At 36.5% G+C, this 20,808-nt stretch overlaps 1 protein-coding gene across 1 annotated transcript; it reads right to left on the reverse strand.

The window, feature by feature from the left end:
* Positions 1–1,549: 1,549 nt before the first annotated feature.
* LOC123946520 (ATP-dependent zinc metalloprotease YME1L1-like) lies at positions 1,550–15,848 on the reverse strand. The gene is made up of 12 exons (XM_046011882.1): positions 15,785–15,848; positions 12,455–12,607; positions 11,769–11,901; positions 10,380–10,442; positions 9,373–9,389; positions 9,031–9,126; positions 7,353–7,508; positions 6,648–6,799; positions 5,850–5,976; positions 5,493–5,566; positions 4,343–4,429; positions 1,550–1,693 (listed from the first exon to the last, which is right to left on the reverse strand). Exons 1-12 carry the CDS (start codon positions 15,846–15,848, stop codon positions 1,550–1,552), a joined length of 1,266 nt encoding a protein of 421 aa, XP_045867838.1.
* Between the last annotated feature and the right edge of the window lie 4,960 nt (positions 15,849–20,808).

The following is a 20,808-nucleotide window of genomic DNA, read 5'->3' on the forward strand; positions in this document are numbered from 1 at the left end:
CTGAAACTTACTACATGACCCAGCAATTTCTACCCCAGAAGTGTACCTAGGAAAAATAAAAACATGCATCCACACAAAGACATGTAAACACACAGGGAGAAGGAAGGAAGGAGAGAGGGACAGGGAAGGATGAAAGAGAAGAGAAAAGGGAAAGGGAAGTGGGCAATTAAAAAATGGGACAATGAATCTGGACCAAGGGTATACAGGGGTTCCTTGTATTATTCAAGTAACATTTCTGTAAGTTTGAAATTAGATCAAAATTTAAAGCTACAAAAAAAAAAGGGCAAGATACTGTATAGCAAACTCCCTCTATCAACTTCTTCAATGAAGACCATATACAGCTTAAAAGTTATTAGAAAATTGTAGGTAATTTTAATAAAATCACTTCAAGAATATAATCTGGTTGTAAAGCCAATACAATGAGCTCTAAAATAATTCTCTATTCAGTTAAATAAAGTCATCTGTAAACCCTGTAACAACATGTTCATATTCACAAAATCTGAATGAAAAGCAAACATGACTTTCCATAACCAGGAGGGTAATTCAAAGTTCACTTTGAAAGGACTGAGACTTGGGGTTAATCTCTCTTTTAATACCAAGCATAATTATATAGTTATTCGGATTTTGAAGTGACTCACTTTTTATTTAACAAAATATTTGCTGCTCTGAAATAAATTTCATTAGTAAGAATGATGATGTTTTAAAAAAAAAAAAAAAGACCATGAAAATGCAAGCTGCATTTCTAAAAGGTTGTAATCATTTAAATTCTGATAAATCTGTACATTTACAATTCTCTCTTAGACAAAAACAGAACTATTTTATATATGGACAATCTGGAGCACAATAATTAAGTGCATCTTAATGAAGTTTCCACCGACCTATGTAGAAATATACTTCACATGAGCCAAATGGCAGCATTTCTTCATCAAAGATAAATGGTACTATCTAAAAACAAAGATAATCCTTTGATAATTTTACATTGCCAAGTAAAAGTACTTTCCAAGAGCTAAAGGCACAATTTTTTTAAATTTTTTTTTTATTTATTTAAGGAGAGACAGTAAGAGAGAGCATGAGAAAGGAGAAGGTCAGAGGGAGAAGCAGACTCCCTTTGGAGCTGTGAGCCCGATGTGGGACTCGATCCTGGGACTCCAGGATCATGACCTGAGCCAAAGGCAGTTGCTTAACCACCTGAGTCACCCAGGCGCCCTAAAGGCACAATTTTTATTCACATCTAGTAGAGGAACCAACCATAAAATCATTACTTATTTTCAACTGAATAACTGATTAACATTTCTCAAATAAGCTGTTTCCAATCCTAATAGTTCTTTATTTTCTTTAACATATTTGCTATGGGCTGATAATTTGCCATAGGTGTCATCATGAGAATAACCAGAATTAGATTAAATGTGACAAAAGAGAGACAAAGTGTTTCACACTCTTGAGTGATACCAAGGCAAGAATCGGAGAAAAGCATCGCAAAAGGAGACTACCGAAACGCTACTTATATATTCCTGCAGCAAAACCAGCAATGCGTCCACTTTAAGAGTTATCATCTCACTTCCAATTTCTTTCCCTCAAGAACAATTTGAATCTCTTTGGCATCCAAAGTCTCATAGGTTAGTAAAGCTTCTGCTAGATTCTTACGCTCTTTTGCATGAGTCTTCAAGATATGTTTCGCTCGTTCATATGAGTCCTGAAATGAAAAAAAGGAGGTATCTAAGAGACAGAAAACTTAGTAGAAGCTAAAATCATGAATAAGAAAAAAATGTATATAAAAAATGTGAACTATATTCATTTCTATTTATAAAAGATAAAAGCATGAAGCTCTTTTTTAAAATTAACATAGAATGTATTATTTGCCCAGGGGTACAGGTCTGTGAATCATCAGGCTTACACACTTCACAGCACTCACCACAGCACATACCCTCCCCAATGTCCATAACCCAGCCACCTCCCTCCCTCCCACCTCTTCCCCCCAGTAACCCCCAGTTTGAGTGAGATTAAGAGTCTCTTAAGGCATGGAGCTTTTAAACACCCAGCCTATTTGATTGATTGATTAATTGATTGATTGATAAGGCAAGCTTGATTCTCAAAGATTAGTTTCATACTTGCAAACATTCTATTTTTAACCTCAAAACGTATCACATGGATAAGTGAGGACTACTTAGGTAGTTATACTTAAAGATATATAAGTATATACTATACTTATCTGCTTTTTAAATAAGGTCTGAGAACAAAGAAATCTATTTCTCTATTCAATATACATGTTAAAAAGGAAAGGCAGGTTTGCTCCTTTTGCCTTGTGAGATTTCACCAGTTTATTCACTTTAAAGGGTGAGAAAAGATCTACTTTTCTATTCTTATTTGGTAACAACTTACCTGTCAGTCAGTGACTATACCTCTGTAAAATGAGTTTACCAATACCAAGAAGCATACGTCATATAAAAATAACACAATTATGAAAAATAAACATCATTAGACATTCTGAACAAAACTGTTATGGTCAAGTGAAATATCAAATTAAAGAAAACATATAAAGTATTATAAATATGTCATGGAATATTGAAACTAATAACCTAGGATGAATTAGTATTAACTTTAAAAACTCCATTGGAATGAAATCCTTACACTGTAACAAGTAAGACTATGATAAGGTTTTTATATTTCTAAGTTTCATACACACTTGAACCTAAAATGTATACTAGCTAATCATAATTTTCCTTAATAACAACCTAAGTGTGCCATCTAGTGGAAAGAGTATCTACCACCCTCGCAAGCTTAACATTTCAGAAGAGTATTAAGAGCAAAGAAAGTATTTCCAATGCTCTAATACTAGAAGAGAAAATTTACTCAAAATAACAAAATAGTAAAAAAGAATGAAGATTCAGGCAAGGGAGAGAGAATTCCTCTTCTGAAACACCTTCTAAACCTTTCCATCATATAAACTTTTCATAAACTTAATGACTTTAAAGCTTTTACCTCCTTGAGTTAATCAAAACCAGGCCTTCCTGGGGAGACTCCAAATCCCTCAAGTGACAGCTACTGATTCACGCCTATCCCAGATATTTCAGGGTAAAGAGGGGACCTTCGCTCCCCTCACCGCTGACAGACTATTACTTTATGACCCTCTTCTATAAAGCATGATTCCTTTGAAGTTAACACCATCTGACTTCAACATCCTTCATTCTGCCACCTACAACCCTAATTCCAGTTCTTGTTCACTAGACTTTCTGCCATTTAGCTCAGTCTTTTCCATTCCAAGACCCACCTTCGTGTACATCCAAATGGAATGCACATATCCAACCTCTGCACTAAGCACCAGACCCACGTATCCCTCCCCATGTGAAATCTTCACTAAGACACCTCAAATTCAGGGGCGCCTGGGCGGCTCACTTGGTTAAGTGTCTGCCTTCGGCTCAGGTCATGATCCCAGAGTCCAGGGATCAAGCCCCACATCAGGCTCTCGGCTCAACCCGGAGTCTGCTTCTCCCTCTGCCCTGCACCCACCCCACTTTATGCTCATGCTCTCTCGCTCTCTCTCAAATAAACAAATGAAAACCTTGAAAAAAGAAATCACTTCAAATTCAGTATGTATAAAAACTCAGCTCATAATCTACACACTTCCCCACCTTAGACCATCATCAGTGTTTTCTCAGTCAACAGCACACACAGCTAGATGGCGGCACCAGGCAGAAATTGAGAACACAGCTTTGTTACTTAATTTAGCTGCTCTCTCACCCAAACCTCAGAAAGGCATTCAATTCCACTAGATCAGCATCTCTTGAATGCATTCACTTTTCTCAATTTCCCCTCTCACTGCCCTAATCCAAGCATCTGCGGTGCCTTAAGGAGATTCCGCAGAACCTACTAACTCATCTCACTGAATCGACGCTCACATATTCCGTACTGGACCCTACAATCAAAAAGACTTTTGTTTTCAAAGACCTTTATGCTTCATTCTCAGCATATATATACAGTGAGGCACAAAGCGACTAATATTTGTTGAATATAATCTATGTCAGAGTGAAAAACCAATAAAGACTCAAATAATCAAATACCCCCCCTATTCTAACAACACTATGGTTTTACAGATGAAGTAGAATATTTATAATTACTGATATTAACTGTTCCTAGCCTATGGTCAGAATAAAATAAAGATTCAGTCTATGACCAGAGGCTCCCAACTACATACTGAAATCATGGCTTCAATGGTGCACTCATTCTCTTGATTATATATAGCGACAGTTTTAAGCAGGGGATAACCATTATCTTCTGGTAGCACCTAACTATTTAGGCACATTAATGACTAGATAGATGAATAAGCACAGAAAAACAGCATTACCCTTAGAAGGATTCTAATTTCTGGTTCAATAGCAGATTGAGTTTCTGGTCTCTGTTTCCCAGTATCACTGTAGGTCATAACTGCAAGCTAAAACAAACGAAAAGAAAGGAATTGAACAGAAACACATCAAACCACTAAAAATGTTAACAGAGGAAGTATTATCCTATACTTAAGGAAACCTCATCAAGGGCAAGAAAGAAATTCAGTATAGAAATTTCATCATTCTTCTAAAAGTGTAAGACTAAAAAGTATGAACAAGAGAGAAACTTTAAAATCCTAAGGATGGTTCTGAGTACCTTCTTAGAAAACCTTTGCCACTATTCCAAATCCAGAAATCCACAATGTAGTGTATTAGAAGTGCTGTGTGAAGCCACAGTGATAACGTAGGAGAGTGAAATACTGGGAAGGGTAAAGTAAACAAGCTTGGCAAACAGAAGCTTTAGGTCATATGAACAGAAACAGAGTATCTTCTCATTTGCTTAACTCATGACATACTATTATTGTCCAAGCAGCCAGAATGGAAAGTGAATACTATGTTTTCGTGCTTAAAAAAAAAAAAAAAAAGTTTAGAATGAGCTGTGACAAATCTACTCGGAATGAGACAGGGGGAAAGTAAATGTTAGCAATTTATAATGAGAACCCTCTCCCCTACGGTGCCTGGGGTAGCTCAGTGGGTTAAGAGACTCACTTCAGGGGCGCCTGGGTGGCTCAGTGGGTTAAAGCCTCTGCCTTCGGCTCAGGTCATGGTCCCAGGGTCCTGGGATCGAGCCCCGCATCGGGCTCTCTGCTCAGCAGGGAGCCTGCTTTCCTTCCTCTCTCTCTGCCTGCCTCTCTGCCTACCTGTGCTTTCTGTCTGTCAAATAAATAAATAAAATCTTAAAAAAAAAATAGAAAAGGAAGGAAAACTTCCAAATTCATTCTAAAAAGAGACTCACTTCAGCTCCAGTCACGGTCCCAGAGTCCTAGGATCACTGCACTGGGCTCCCTGCTCAGCCGGGAGTCTTCTTCTCCCTCTGACCATCCCCCCTCTCATGCTCGCTCTCTCCAATAAAAAGAAAAATAAAGTCTTAGAAAAAAGAACCCTGTCTCATAAGGAGACACTTGGCAAATCATCATTTGATATATGAAGGGGGATAAAATTAGCTATTACCTTTTCACTCATTACAAATTTGGTAACCATCTGCTTTCCAATTTTGGTTGCATTATCAAAATCACTGGAAGCACCTAAAATTTAAAAATATACATAGACTCAATATTTAAAAATATTTTTTTTTAAGATTTATTTATTTGACAGAGAGAAATCACAAGAGAGGCAGGCAGAGAGAGAGGAAGGGAAGCAGGCTCTCCGCTGAGCAGAGAGCCCGATGTGGGACTCGATCCCAGGACCCCGAGATCATGACCTGAGCTGAAGGCAGCGGCTTAACCCACTGAGCCACCCAGGCGCCCCTTAAAAATATTTTTAAATCAGCAAGCACAATCTGACCTAAGGCCATTCTTTACAGCCAACCTGTTGTGATATGGTCAGCTCCAAATATAAGCTCCTCAGCCACTCTTCCTCCCATACTAACATCCATCTGTGCAAGCAGCTGAGCTCTAGTTTCATTCCATCTGTCATTCTCAGGCAAGAGGGACACCTGGACAACTGGAAACAAAGAAAAACTCCAGACACAGTTGGAAATGCTTCTATTAATGATCAGAATTACCGTCTGGCTCTTGCTATAGCACTTAATGTCATGATGCTGACAGCTCAAAGACATTTAGTAGAGAGATGGTCTCAGGCGACTAATGACAAAACTGGCATTATGCAAAGGAAGAAAAATTCTTTATAAAGCAAAAGTTCAATTTACATGTCATAGCTATATAATCCTGCAATAGGATAATGCTGCAATAGGATGGATTTGTGCCCAGGTGCCAAAAAAGGCTTAAAATGTCTATCGTTAGAAAGATAAGAAAATGAAACTTGTACTCAGTGAGAAAAATCTTAGAAAGACTATGGAACCACTAACCTAGTTTCTTTGTGGAGGGAAAAAAGCAATGACATATTTAAGAATAATACTTTGTTGTCATTCCAGACTTAAATTTCATCATGTAAATATATAATATTTGAAATATTAGTATTCTTTATTAGCAGGTAAGTTTCACGAGTATCTCTGATCTCACAATGGTTCAGAACATTAAAGAAGAAAGTTACCAGCAAACTTAGAACTTAGTTGAATGTTCTTTTTAAGTATTTTCCTCAACAGTTTCCTACATAAGCTTTTGGAGAGTGTTATTTGAAAGAAAAGAAAAAAAACAAGATACTTACATGTCCAAGTGTTGGCCCTCTTGGCATGATTGTAGCTTTGTTGATAGGCATCGCGTCCTTAGTGTAATATGCAATGATAGCATGACCGGATTCATGATACGCTGTGATGGTTTTGTTTTTATTGTCGATTTCCACACTTCGACGTTCAGGCCCTAAGGATAAAAATGTATTGAATAAAATTATTCCGTTAGCAAGGCATATTTAGATGCATGAAACCCACTTGCCTTTAAGTAATTCTAAGAGTGACATGACTTAATATCGTTATTAAGTTATTTTAAACCAAAATAACTTGCGAACTGACAACAAACTTGTAAGAGCTGTCCTCTTACTCTTTACTATCAACCAGGAAAGTTTAATTCTATTTCCAGAAAATAAATTTAAAGAAATGTCACAGCTAAATTGTTCTGAAGCCAATTCAAGATTTAAAATCAAATACTGAAAATTAGCAAAATTTCTTTTATCTGTACAATTATTCTTTTATCAGCAATACCAGATAAGAGTAAACAGTGTACCCCCTGCGCCCAAACAGTATAATCATATAAACTGTATTTGCTCTGTAAGAGGCCCAAATGTGTGGCTACTTTTGAGTAAATATTTTCTTGCTCCTGTACCTTTCTTTCTTGTAACATTTTTCTCAAAAATAATGTATTCTCTAACATAACGAACAGTGTAAGACAGGGAAAAGAAAAGAGAGAGAAAACCTACCCATTAGAATTTTATCTTTGGAAAACTCTAGTTCCTTCATGGTAACCATTTCTTTTCCATCAACAGCTTCCTTTAACGCAGCCTGGTTCACAAGATTCTCCAACTCTGCTCCAGAAAAGCCAACAGTACCTCGAGCTATAATTTCTGGATCCACAGCTACGTAGATAAACACAATATTAAAATTCCAAAACGACTCTTCACAAATGACTCATATTCCAAGAGAAAAAAGAAAACAGCTATCCTGAACGAGAACTTAAAATACTTATATCACTGTAACTACAAAATAAACTTACTTTTTCTAAAGGAAAACCAAAACTACCATTAAATAGATCATTAAAATCCCACTGGGACACATCACAAAAGTTCTTGAATTTAAATAACTTTGTGAAAAATAAAAAAAATGCAGAGTTGCCAGACATGACTGATAAACCTTCAAATTATGACCTAAACTGTTACTAGCCTAAGCACAACTGAGAATGTATACTCGTAGATAACATTTTGTTTTCTGAATTTCATCTTGAAATACTTTATACATAAGTATTTAGTATTATATGTACATTAATAAAAGCTCCCCTTATTAGAGGAAATATCAGAGGTTTTTTATTTTAAAATTTTATTTATTTTTATTTGAGACAGAGAGAGTGAGAGAAAGCATGATAGGGAAGAAGGTCAGAGGGAGAAGCAGACTCCCCATGGAGCTGGGAGCCCGATTTGAGACTCGATCCTGTTACTCCAGGATTGTGACCTGACCTGAAGGCAGTCACTTAACCAACTGAGCCACCCAGGCGCCCCAACATATCAGGTTTTATGAATTGATTCACCTATCCTTGAAAATACTACAGCTTAATTTAATAGCTGCATTTATTACTCAAGTGGGTCCATAATATTTTCATATGTTTTGTTTTACAGTTTGCCTCTTTTGGGCCCAAAGTGATGATATTTTATGTGCTTTTTCTACTATTTCATATTTTACATTCATCTAAAAACACTTATATTTATCTGCAAGTATTATCTGAAAACTCTCAAGAAAACATTCTTTTTTTAAAAAAGGAATTTTTTAAAATTTAAAAATTTAAATTAATTAAATTCACTAAATTTATTATTTTAATTATGTTTAATTTATTGTATTGTTTTATATCTAATTATTCATTTATAATAATTTTATTTATAATTACTTATATCTAATCATTTTAAATTTATTATTTATTATTTCTTTAATAAATTATTAATTAATTTATTATTAACTTAGTTATTTAATATTAGATTTCTTTTTAAATTTTAAAATTTTTAAATATTTTTGAGAGAGTGAGCAAGCAAGAGCACATGAGCAGGAGCAGAAGGAGAGGGACAAAAAGACTCCCTTGTTGAGCATTAGCCTGATGGCGGGGTTTGATCCCAGGACCCTCACAACCTGAGCCAAAGGCAACCACTCAACCAACTAGGCCACCTGGGAGCCCCAGGAAAACATCCTTTAGGGATTCAAACGACAGAATGTCCTACATATGTAATTATCAAGAAATAAACTTTTTAAAAAGGAAATACAAATGGAGAGAAAAGAGGACATAGAAAAAACTGGTCTTCTGAGACATTTATCAAGTAAGGACCACAAATAGGGTGGAATGAAATATTACCATTACACAGAGATAATAATAAAGTTTGTTTCTAGAATGAGTCTTACACTGATCAAACTTTATTTTATTGAGATACCATTTCAAAATTTCTGTTCGACCTTTTACATCTGGTCTTGGAACTGTAACGTGCATGTCAAAACGACCAGGACGGGGCGCCTGAGTGGCTCAGTGGGTTAAGCCGCTGCCTTCGGCTCAGGTCATGATCTCAGGGTCCTGGGATCGAGTCCCGCATCGGGCTCTCTGCTCAGCAGCGAGCCTGCTTCCTCCTCTCTCTCTCTCTCTGCCTGCCTCTCTGTCTACTTGTGATTTCTCTGTGTCAAATAAATAAATAAAATCTTAAAAAAAAAAAAAAAGCTCTAAAAAAAAAAAAAAAAAACAAAAAAAACGACCAGGACGTATTAAGGCACTAAAGGGACAATATGAGAAGAAAATATAAATTAATCTGAGTACTGAAGGTCAAGTTAAATAGGACACTCTGAAGACAAGATGGAAAGATAATGACAACCATGGCAACAAAAACCATGGATGGAGTTTTGTTTCTTATTTTAATTCCAGGACAGCCAACATCTATGTTCGTTTCAGGTGTACCATACAGTGATTCGACAAGTCCACACATCACCCACTGTTCATCCCAAGTGCGCTCCTTAATCCCCATCACCTATTCCACCCTGGACTGGAATTCTGAATATAAATATTCACAGGACTCCTTTAAAACATGGCTCAAGTAACAGTTTCAATAACCAGAAGGCAGAACAAAGGTTGATAGGAGATAGATGGTACGCAACCCTCATAAACAAAAACATGCAAGCTAGTCAATCAAGGAACAATAATTCTACAGCAGTCTATTATGAGAGCTACTCTGTGATAGCTTCCTATCACAACTGCTGTAAGTATAAAATGTTAAACCACAGACTTAGGCAAAGATTAAAAAAAACTATTAGATCAAATTAAAATATGAATACCTTCTATGACAAAATCAAAAATTTAAAACTGTAATTTTATTTTAAAAATGTTCTCCCATCACCCCCAAACTTTTGTGATATAAAGTTGTCAGAAGATTCTTTTAACAACTTTACTGAAATTTAATTCACACATCACAGATTTCAAAGTAGATAATCCAGTGGTTTTTAATATACTCAGAGAACTCTAACTTAAAAATATTTTTATTCCCCCATTCCAAAAAGAAACCCCATAGCCACCAACAGTCACTCTCCATTCTTCCCTCCTTCTGGCAGCCACTAATCTACTTTCTGTTGCTATCGATTTACTTATTCTAGACATTTCACATAAACAGAATCATATGTGATGTTCAGTGATGGGCTTCCTTCTCTTTTAAAGTTCATCTACGTTTCAGTACGTATTGGTACTTGTCAAAAAAAAGTCTTTTAATACGTACTTATCTAATGCCTCTGGGAAGTTTGTGGCTCCTATTATGATAACTCCTTCATTGGGTTTAAAGCTAGTAAAAAAGAAGAAAAACAACATTTCACTGAAAATTAAAACAACACACATACAGATATGCTCTACACAAAACTATCATTAAACTTAGTAACAGTAAAGAAAAGGGACTGACGCTTTTTACACTCAAAGTGATAAGACATTCTCTATCATTTTTTAAAAAGAACAAATGTTATTACGCTAGTACACTTCAATAAAACTGCTAACAATACATCACAAAGTCATCTATGATTACATGCCTTCATAGTATTTGTTCTACTTAGGAAGACATGACCTGACAGAAAAGGCTAGGGAACCTGACTAATTTGTGAAAAATTATTCTCAAGCTAACCAATTCAAATTATTTGCTCCTAGACTTCCCATTTGGTTCCAAAAGGTCATAGACGGTTTTAAGAAGTCCTTCCTTCTATCAAAGCAACCCCACCTCTTGCTCTTTATATTTTAAAAATTGATGCAGGGGCGCCTGGGTGGCTCAGTGGGTTAAGACCTCTGCCTTCGGCTCGGGTCATGATCCCAGGGTCCTGGGATCGAGCCCCGCATTGGGCTCTCTGCTCTGCAGGGAGCCTGCTTCCTCCTCTCTCTCTGCCTGCCTCTCTGCTTAGTTGTGATTTCTCTCTGTCAAATAAATACTAAGAAAAAAAAAAAACTGATGCAAACTTTTATTTTTTTTTAGAGTTTTTTTTTAAAGATTTTATTTATTTATTTGACAGAGAGATCACAAGTAGGCCGAGAGGCAGGCGGGGCGGGGCGGGGCGGGGGAAGCAGGCTCCCTGCTGAGCAGAGAGCCCGATGCAGGGCTCGATCCCAGGATCCCGAGATCATGACCTGAGCCCAAGGCAGAGACTTTAATCCACTGAGCCACCCAGGAGCCCCTGATGCAAACTTTTAATCTACCACAACACTAAAATCGAGTCACAAACTGTAGGAACAAGCAAACACTCTTTAAGTCTCCAAACTAGTATTCTCAATAGGAACCATCACTTTCCTGTCATGCTACAATCAATGAAAAAAGGTATAGAGATCAGCAGTTAAGAAGAGCTGATACCTCAGTCACCCCATTAGTAATGGAAAGAACACAATACAGAGAATCCAGCTTGTCTTGACTTCATGCACAGGGACTACTCTGTTGCCTACATGTTTTTCCTCTTTCTTTTTTTTTTTTTTGAGATTTTATTTTTAAGTAATCTCTATACCCGATGTGGGGCTCAAATGTACAACTCCAAGAGGAAGAGCTGCATGCTCCACTGACTTAGCCAGATGCCCCGCTATTTCTCGAATGTTCCCAAATATATTACCACATCCCAAAGACAGACGAAGATTCAATTACCCATCCATTTCAGCAAGAAGCTGATTTATAGTCTGCCTTGAATATGGATGCATTGGAGACTCAATTCGCTTCCCACCAACAGAATCTAATTCATCAATAAATATAACACAGGGAGCATTTGCTTTTGCTTCCCCTAGGAAAAGAGAAAAGATACAAATAAGTTTAATGAAATCAATGTTTTTTGAACAAAATCATGTAAGTATTAAAAACCTGTAAGACTGTCAAAGGCAACCAAAGACATTCATTAAGGAGAGAGTACATAAAATGAGATCTCTTTCGTTTAAAACTGATTTAAGAACAGTATCCTCAGGAAAAAAACTGTACCATACAAAATGATACATAATAAAAACTGAGTATTCATTCTTCTGACTGTACAAGCCACAGTCAGATTTGAGGCTAACTATTCCTTAATTACATACTACTGAATTAATGAATAAGATAAAAAGGACAACAACAACAGAAAACCCAGCTTTTCAACAGGCCCCAACCTCACCTAACACTTCTAGCTCCTCTATTTGGGAAAGTACAGTTCTGTTTAGGTCACACATTAAATTACCTAAAACCAAAACCCCACAATGGTGAGGTCAGCTATCAATCATAATTGAATAGGAAATAAAGGGTAAGAATCCCTCTTCCCCTAAAATTAACAAAATTTCGTATTGTATGAAAGATACATTAAAACGTACTAAATAGATTTCTGATACGGCTGGCTCCCACACCCACAAACATTTCATCAAATTCTGATCCAGAAGCGTAATAAAAAGGAACATCAGCTTCTCCAGCCACAGCTCGAGCAAGAAGCGTCTTTCCTGTCCCTGGTGGTCCAACTAAAAGTATTCCTAAAAGAGAAAACAAATTCACTGATTCAACTTAAAAAATGAAAGTAAAACCTGACGTGAGCCTATGAAACAAATAGTTATTAATTAATGCATACATAGTTTTGAGGTGGAAAGCACATGACTATTATTTTGAAACAAAGCAAAACATATGTCTCTGGTAATGATTCACTACAGGAACTTCTTCGAAACTAATTTCCCTCTACCATTCATATCTTGAGAGAATGGAACATAATAAACTTATCTGTCATTAAACAAGTACGATAAAATTCACATAAACACAGGTTAAAAGATTAAGCAACCAAATGTGGCACATGAACCCTTGACTTCATGTTCTTCCATAAAACACATATGTAAGAAACTGATGAAAATTTGATTTGGACATCTGATGAAGATTTGAAAAAATTCCGGAGTACAAGATATTAAGGAAATAGTATTCAATTTTATTTGGTAGGATAAATTATTCTCTTTAGGATAATGTCCCTAGTCTTAGGTGACACATAACAAAGTACGGAGAGGTAAAGTAGTTCATGTCTACAGCTTTGTAACTCTTCCTGTGTTCGAAAACTTTCTTAACAGCAGTACTTTTCATAAGTTGGAATAACAGATTTCTCTGGTCTCCACGACTTTTCATTTTTCATTTAAAAAGGCAAAAAAACAAAAAAAATAAAAAATAAAAAGGCAAAAAACCCTTTATTAATGCTATATTTTAATATAAAAAACTATTAAAGGAAATTTGTTGAAAAATACCCTTAAGACTACCCCCTTGTATTGCCATGTTATTGTTATTCTTAACTGGTTTAAACGGTAGAATATATTTTTGTAACTGAGAATTTTCCCACAATTTTACAAAATATCTCTTGTGATTAGAAAGAAAAGTGTTTACCTATTCTATGACTTTAAACTTTAAACTTTCTGATGTTATAGTACTGATTTTAATAAATGAATCCTAAATTAGCAGAGATTCATGCGAACAGTTTTATATACTGCTGAACACTGTCAGTAGAAATAGTGGGCGGTGTAGAAACAAACCTTAAATATGAGTGCCCCATTTAACTTACCAATTCCACCACTAGAATTAGAATCAAGAATAACGAATAAATAAATGAGTAAATCTAGAATTTATTCTAAAGAGATAATTAAGGACGTAGGCAAAGCCTTGAGATAATAAGATGATCATCACAGTGCTGATTTTATTATTTTAATTAAAAATGTCTGAGTATAGTTGACACACAGTTACATTAGTTTCAGGTGTACAACATAGTGATTTGACAAGTTTCAACATTATGCTGTGCTCACAAGTGTAGCTACCCTGTCACCATACAACACTATTACAGTATCACTGACTATATGCCTTTTACACCTCTGACTTACTCATTCGACAACTGAAAGCATGTTTCTCTCTTTCCTCTTCATACATTTTGCCCAGCCCACACACTGCTAATTTTAACCACAAAACACTAGAAACCATAAAAGCTTAATGTGATTACAGCATAGCATGATCATATAGTCCAAGGACACCCAAAGTCATTACAATCTTGTACCCAATTCTAGCAGATGGTTTTCCCTCACACCAACAAACAATTCACCAATACCAGTCGGCACACTAACATTCAAATCAATTCTGATGCTACCCACGTGGAGACAGCATCAAATACTGTAAGTTAAGGACTTTGTCCCCAAAGACTGCAGAATACATACTAACTTGTGGAAAGTTCCAGCCCTCTTATCACATGGTTGATTCTCCTGGCAACCAGCTGCTAACCTTAGGTGTGCCCTAAAAGTTGACTCATTAACAGAAGACAAATCTATTCCTGTCATCACTATAAAACTACAAGAAATGGGACTAAGACATATGTATTTCTTTTCTTTTAAAGATTTTATTTATTTATTTGACAGACATAGATCACAACTAGGCAGAGAGGCAGGCAGAGAGATAGGTGGAAGCAGGCTCCCTGCCGGGCAGAGAGCCCGATGCGGGACTCGATCCCAGGACCCTGGGATCATGACCTGAGCCGAAGGCAGAGGCTTTAACCCACTGAGCCACCCAGGCACCCCTATATATGTATTTCTAATTATAAATCACAACAGTCATTAAAAGAGAAAACGTCAAAGACAAACAGGACTATTCCACAAATTAGTATGTTTTAAGGTCATGAAAGATCCACACCCACTCCCACAATAACAGAGTGAGGAGGGGAGCCTGGGTGGCTCAATCAGTTAAACATGTGACTTCGACTCACCTCATGATAGGGTCGTGAGACTGATCCCTGCATGGGGCTCTACACTCAGTGCACAGTCAGCTTCAGATTCTCTCCCTCTGCCCTCCCCGTCCGGCTCCTGCACTTGCATGTGTGCTCACTCTCTCTCTCTCTCTCTCTCTCTCTCTCAAATAAATAAATAAATAGGCTAAACAACTTTTTCAGACTGAAGAAAAATCAAGGGATGCCTGGGTGGCTCAGTCAGTTAGGCAGCAACTCCTGATTCTGGTTCAGGTCATGATCCGTCTGCTTGAAGATTCTCATTCTCTTTCTCCCTCTGTCCCTCCCCACTGCGTGCTCTCCCTCCCTCTTTCTCTAAAATAGTTTTTAAAAAAAGATTAAAGAAAAATCTAAATGTATAAACCTGGATTGAGTCCTAAACCTGGATTTGGGGTGGGGGATGGGAGGACCTCACTACAAAGGGTATTAATAAGAGAAATGCAGAAATTTGAATATAACTAAATTCCATAATTAGTTCTGGAACTGTGTGAAATTTCCTGACTTTAATAACTATACTGGAGTTATGTAATAGAATATTCTTATACTTTAGGAGATATATAACGAGGTATTTGGGGTTAAAGGAGCATGATATCTACAATTTACTCTTAAACAGTTTTAAAATACATTTATGTAAAGAATGTGAGCAAATGGGACAAAGTGCTAAAAAACCACTGAGTTTGGTTAAGAGTACAGAGAGTTCTCTGCACTATTCTCACCATTTAAAATCTGAAATGTAATAAAATTCAAAATCCCCTTCCTCTCAAAAAAAGTTTATACAATGGTATGTTCGGAATGAACACTTATTTGTAAAATAGCCTTTAATAACTAAACCTTAAGCTTTTAAATCGGTAAAAATTAAATTAGCAATAGATTATTGTTTGTTTAAATGTCAAGTCATGGTAAAGGGAAGGTACCTTACCTTTTGGAAGTTTACCTCCAAGCACAGTAAATTTTTGTGAATTTGTCAAGAATTCAACAGACATCATTAAAAATGTTAGCTATCGGGGCACCTGGGTGGCTCAGTGGGTTAAGCCTCTGCCTTCAGCTCAGGTCATGGTCCCAGGGTCCTGCGATCAAGCCGCACGTTGGGCTCTCTGCTCAGCAAGCCTGCTTCCTCCTCTCTCTCTCTCTGCCTGCCTCTCCAACTACTTGAGACCTCTGTCTGTCAAATAAATAAAAATAAATAAATTTTTTTTTAAAAGTTAGCTATCAATTTAAATTAGAAGCGCATTTATGTGTGTAATTTTATGTATTTATTTTAAATTACACTGGTCTAATAATACATTTGCAGCCAATTTGCCACCCTGTATTAGACAACTTTAAATAGTTCTCAGAGGGGAAAAAAAGAACTCAAGTACATTGGTCAGGGTTAAAAAGAAACTACCTGACAAGAAGTATACTAAAACATGAAACATCTCTGGGCTGAAGGGCATTATGGAAATTTAGAATTAAACTCATGACTCTCTTAGATTTTCTAAATGAAAATTTAGAATTAAACTCATGACTCTTAGATTTTCTAGGACTTTCTGTAGGAAGTATACAATCGTTACAGAGTAAACAAGTTTTTTTAATTAGGCTTAGAATGGTCTTTGAAAGTTACTGATTAAATTATTAAAACTAAATAAAATGTTTGTAAAGTTAACAATTGTATGTAAAGCTCTGTCCACCCCTAAGGAGAAACGCATACATATGTTCACCAAGAAACATAAGAGATCTTCATAAGAGCACTCTTTAGGCCAAAACTAGAAACAACCCAATGTCTACCTAGTGGAACATACACACTATTGTGATCCATAGAATAATCCACAATGGGAATGAATGAAGTAAAACTTCATGTAAAAACATGGATGGATCTCATAAACATCATGTTGAATGAAAGAAGCCATATACACTACATGTATTCTGTTTATGTAAAATTCAAACACAGGCCAATTAATGTATATGTTATGAGTCAGAACAACGATATGCTTGCGGTGGGAAGAAAGGGACACTAGGAAGTTTCTGATAATATTTCACTTCTTGAGCTGGGTGCCAATAATATACTGATTTCACTGTGTGAAAACTTACTAAGGTACAGATTTGTGATTTGTACAGTTTTGTGTGAATGCTAAGCTTCAAAATTTATGTTTATAAAGAGATCTGGGGGGCTCAGTCAGTAAAGCAGCTCCCTTTGGCTCAGGTCACGAGCCTGCTCATCCCTCTCCCTCTGCCACTCCCTCTGCTTGTGCTCTCTGGCATGCTCTCTCTCTTGAATAAATAAATACAATCTTGGAAAAGAAATAGCATTTCCCCCAAAACTTAAAAAAAATATATGTATATAAAAAGAGATCTAGCCCTTTATCTATTAAAATACATTTTTTAAATATTCAAAGATATCCATATACTAAAAGAAGGCCAAAAGACATTTGGTTAAGGTAATCAACAACTTTAAACTGTAGGAAAAAGGGAAACAGATTAGATGGAATCTACTGCTAAAGCTACATTTCCTCTGCTCAAACTTTGTGTCAAGAAAATTCCCAACTGAGGTATATAAAATCTACAGAGAATAGAGTTTAGGGATCAAGACAATGAATGAAGTTATAAAAGCCTTTATTAGTATTTTTATAGCAATTATATGTAAAATTATTCCTACAGAACCAGAAATTCTAGGCAAGGAAATGAAATTCCTATACTAGCTCTTTAAGAGTCGGTAAAACTGATCACAGGTACCACCTACTGACCCACCTATTTTGGTAAATGTTATAAATTACATTGGTCTATATAAATTTAGATTCTATAGTGATGATAGTAATATAAAATTTAAAAAATAATTATAATATTTGTTTAGATTAGCACAGAAAACTTTGTGATAATCTACAAACTTTGTGATGACCCCTTTCTAGTATTATCAATACGTCTTCTTTAGCTTCATAATCAGAATTGGACGCATTCCAAAAGAAGTGTAGCCTATTGAGTACTGAGTATAGACACTGCAGGGAGAAAGGAAGAACGCCTCGCTGACCATAGTCTCAGCACAGGTTCAATGTAGAGCAGGCTGACTGCGCATCTTAAAATGGGCAGGGCCCTCTGCACTAATCAGTTTTCAAATACTCACCGCACCAACCTCTTCCTCAGTTATTCTCTTTTCGCAATTCCAACAGGGTTCACAGCTGTTTAAATTGCCAATGGAAGGGAAGAACTACTTGGTATAAAATTATCATAGTGACTCCTGATACTTTATTCCCTAATAGTCGAGGCTGTGAAAAATATTTATGCATAGAGAGGGAACAGAGTGTGGAAAGAGTAGGTGCTCTCATTCTACTCCATATTAAAGTGAACTTTTGACTGGTCAAACAAGTCAGGCACATTAACTCTCAGGATCTTTGCTCTCTCTCTCTTCCTCCGGCTAGAAGTGTCCTTTGCTCAAATACATACATGGTTTAGGCACACCTGCATGGCTCAGTCAGTAGAGCATGTGATTCTCGATCTCTGGGTTAAGTCTGAACCCCATGTTGGGTGTAGAGATTACTTAAAAATAAAATTTAAAAAAAAATGCATGGTTTACTCCATCATCTTCAAATCTTCACTCAAATGTCACCTTCTCAGTCAATCAGACACTGAATATCCCCATTTAAAACTGTGATCTTTCTCTCAAAACTCCCAATCTTCTTCACGCCATACCATAGTTTTCCCGTAAGATTTCATCACATTTGAATATACTCTATTATTTCCTTATATGCAATATCATGGTTTAGTTTCTGTTAGAAATGACAGCAGAGACTTATTTCTTCTGTCCCAATACCTAAAAAAGGGCTGGAGAATACGCAGTGAAGCTAAAACTTCCAAGGTTCTAATCATGGCTTCGTTTTTTTCTAGTGTCCAGCCCCACCCAGGACCCCACCAGAGTGGCCTCATACAAATGACAGTGCCATCGCCCAGGAAATTCCTAAGGATTTAGAAGCTCTGTGTCAGACATCAGCATCAAAGACCGAACTGCAGAAGCAAAGATGCACTTAGTACTCTTGGCATTTAGGGAATTACAAGAGTTTTAGCACCTGGAATTAGAGGTAGAGACCAATATATATATTTTCTATTTTATACCTTTAAAATCAAATACTGGCCTTATATAATTAGATAATATTTGAAGAGTGCAGGGTAAACTTTTTAATTTACTCCTTTAACATGTTCAAAGGTGACATTTTTCATCTGGACGGGATCTACTGCAGAGTCAAACCCCGTTGTTGTCCAGAAGCAGACTAAAGAGAAAAAAAAAATATTTATTTATATATTTGATAGTTTCATAAAATTTCAACCACCCTATTATTCAGATGTAAGAAAGTACAGAAAATTATATCTAAGTTTACATACATTAATTCATAGTGAAGTAAAGAAACTACATCTTCCAGATTTCTAGACCATGTTCAAGGAATAAATGACTCACATTAAAATGACATCTTTTTTTTTAAGATTTTATTTATTTGACAGAGAGAGACACAGCAAGAGAGAGAACACGAGTAGGCGGAGTGGGAGAGGAGAAACAGTCTTCCGCCAAGCAGGGCGTCTGATGTGGGCTCGATCCCAGGACTCTGGGATCATGACCTGAGCTGAAGGCAGACACTTAACGACTGAGACACCCAGGTGCCCCTAAAATAACATCTTTATACCTTCCAATTAAAATAAAAAATTGGGGTGCCTGGGTAGTTCAGTGGGTTAAGCCTCTGCCTTCGGCTCAGGTCATAATCTCAGGGTCCTGATTGAGCCCTGAACCAGGCTCTCTGCTCAGAAAGGGAGACTGCTTCTCCCTCCCACTCTGCCTGCCTCTCTGCCTGCTTGTGATCTCTCTCTCTCTGTGTCAAATAAATAAATATTTTAAAATTAAAAATTATTTCCCTCTTCCCCTATATATCTAACAAGAGAAATTTAAACCAATCATTCTCAAACTCAATTCTGCATAAAAATCACTTGAGAAATGTACAAATGCAAGTTCCCAGGCCATGGCCCAGAACTTCTGGTTTGTAGTTTTAGAAAAAGGTCCAGGAGAGTTTGCATTTTTAACCATCACCCTAAATTATCCTGATACAACTGGTCAGGGACGCACACCATGAAATACACTGCCTTAAACCTAGCATAAAAACTGGCATTAGCATTTTTTAAAAGGGTAAACCTTAAAAGAGATTATTTCACTTTTCATGCAGCCTCCTCCTCTAGCAACTGTTATTACTTGCCCTCAGATGCTATATATCAGTAATGGCATCATTAAGAAAGAAGTGAAAGCTTGGAAAGACAGTAAAATACTTCAGACCAACTACAGGGAACTATTACAAAACTTTCTTAAAACCTCTCCCCTTTGGTTAAACTTCCCTACTGAACAGATGTAAGTGAGTAAATAGAACAATTCCTAATTTCCTCAGAAGAAGACAAAACTATTGTCTTTAAGACAGAAATTTAGATGCAAAAAAAAAAGATCAGTAAGCAAAACTAGAGTTTTGTTGAAAACACTTAACATACCAAGAATACACAAGTTGGCAGAGCAAATGTAATATAGTAATTCTACATTGGACACTAACAGTTTTAGCCCACTACATTGTTTATTATTTAAGGAGCTACACAGAGGGACTTTATCAATTATGCAAACTAAATTTATAGCCAAACCACTTGAACCTTATAAGAAATTACAAGGCAATGCATTTCATATTTTGATATATTTTTTGTTTAATATAAGAAATTAAGAAACATAAAACAATAGCCAGAACTAACCCCACCCCTCCAATATCAATCATATGGTGTCCCTACACTGGTTGTGTTTTGAAAATGAGGAGACAAAAGAAGATGACCTAGCTATAAAAAGAATATTCTGGGGGCGCCTGGATGGTGGGTTAAGCATCTGCCTTCGGCTCAGGTTATGATCTCAGGGTCCTGAAACTGAGCCCCACATCTGGCTCCCTGCTCAAAGGGGAACCTACT

Source organism: Meles meles, chromosome 7 (genome assembly GCF_922984935.1).
Source record: "Meles meles chromosome 7, mMelMel3.1 paternal haplotype, whole genome shotgun sequence".
Taxonomy (NCBI): domain Eukaryota; kingdom Metazoa; phylum Chordata; class Mammalia; order Carnivora; family Mustelidae; genus Meles; species Meles meles.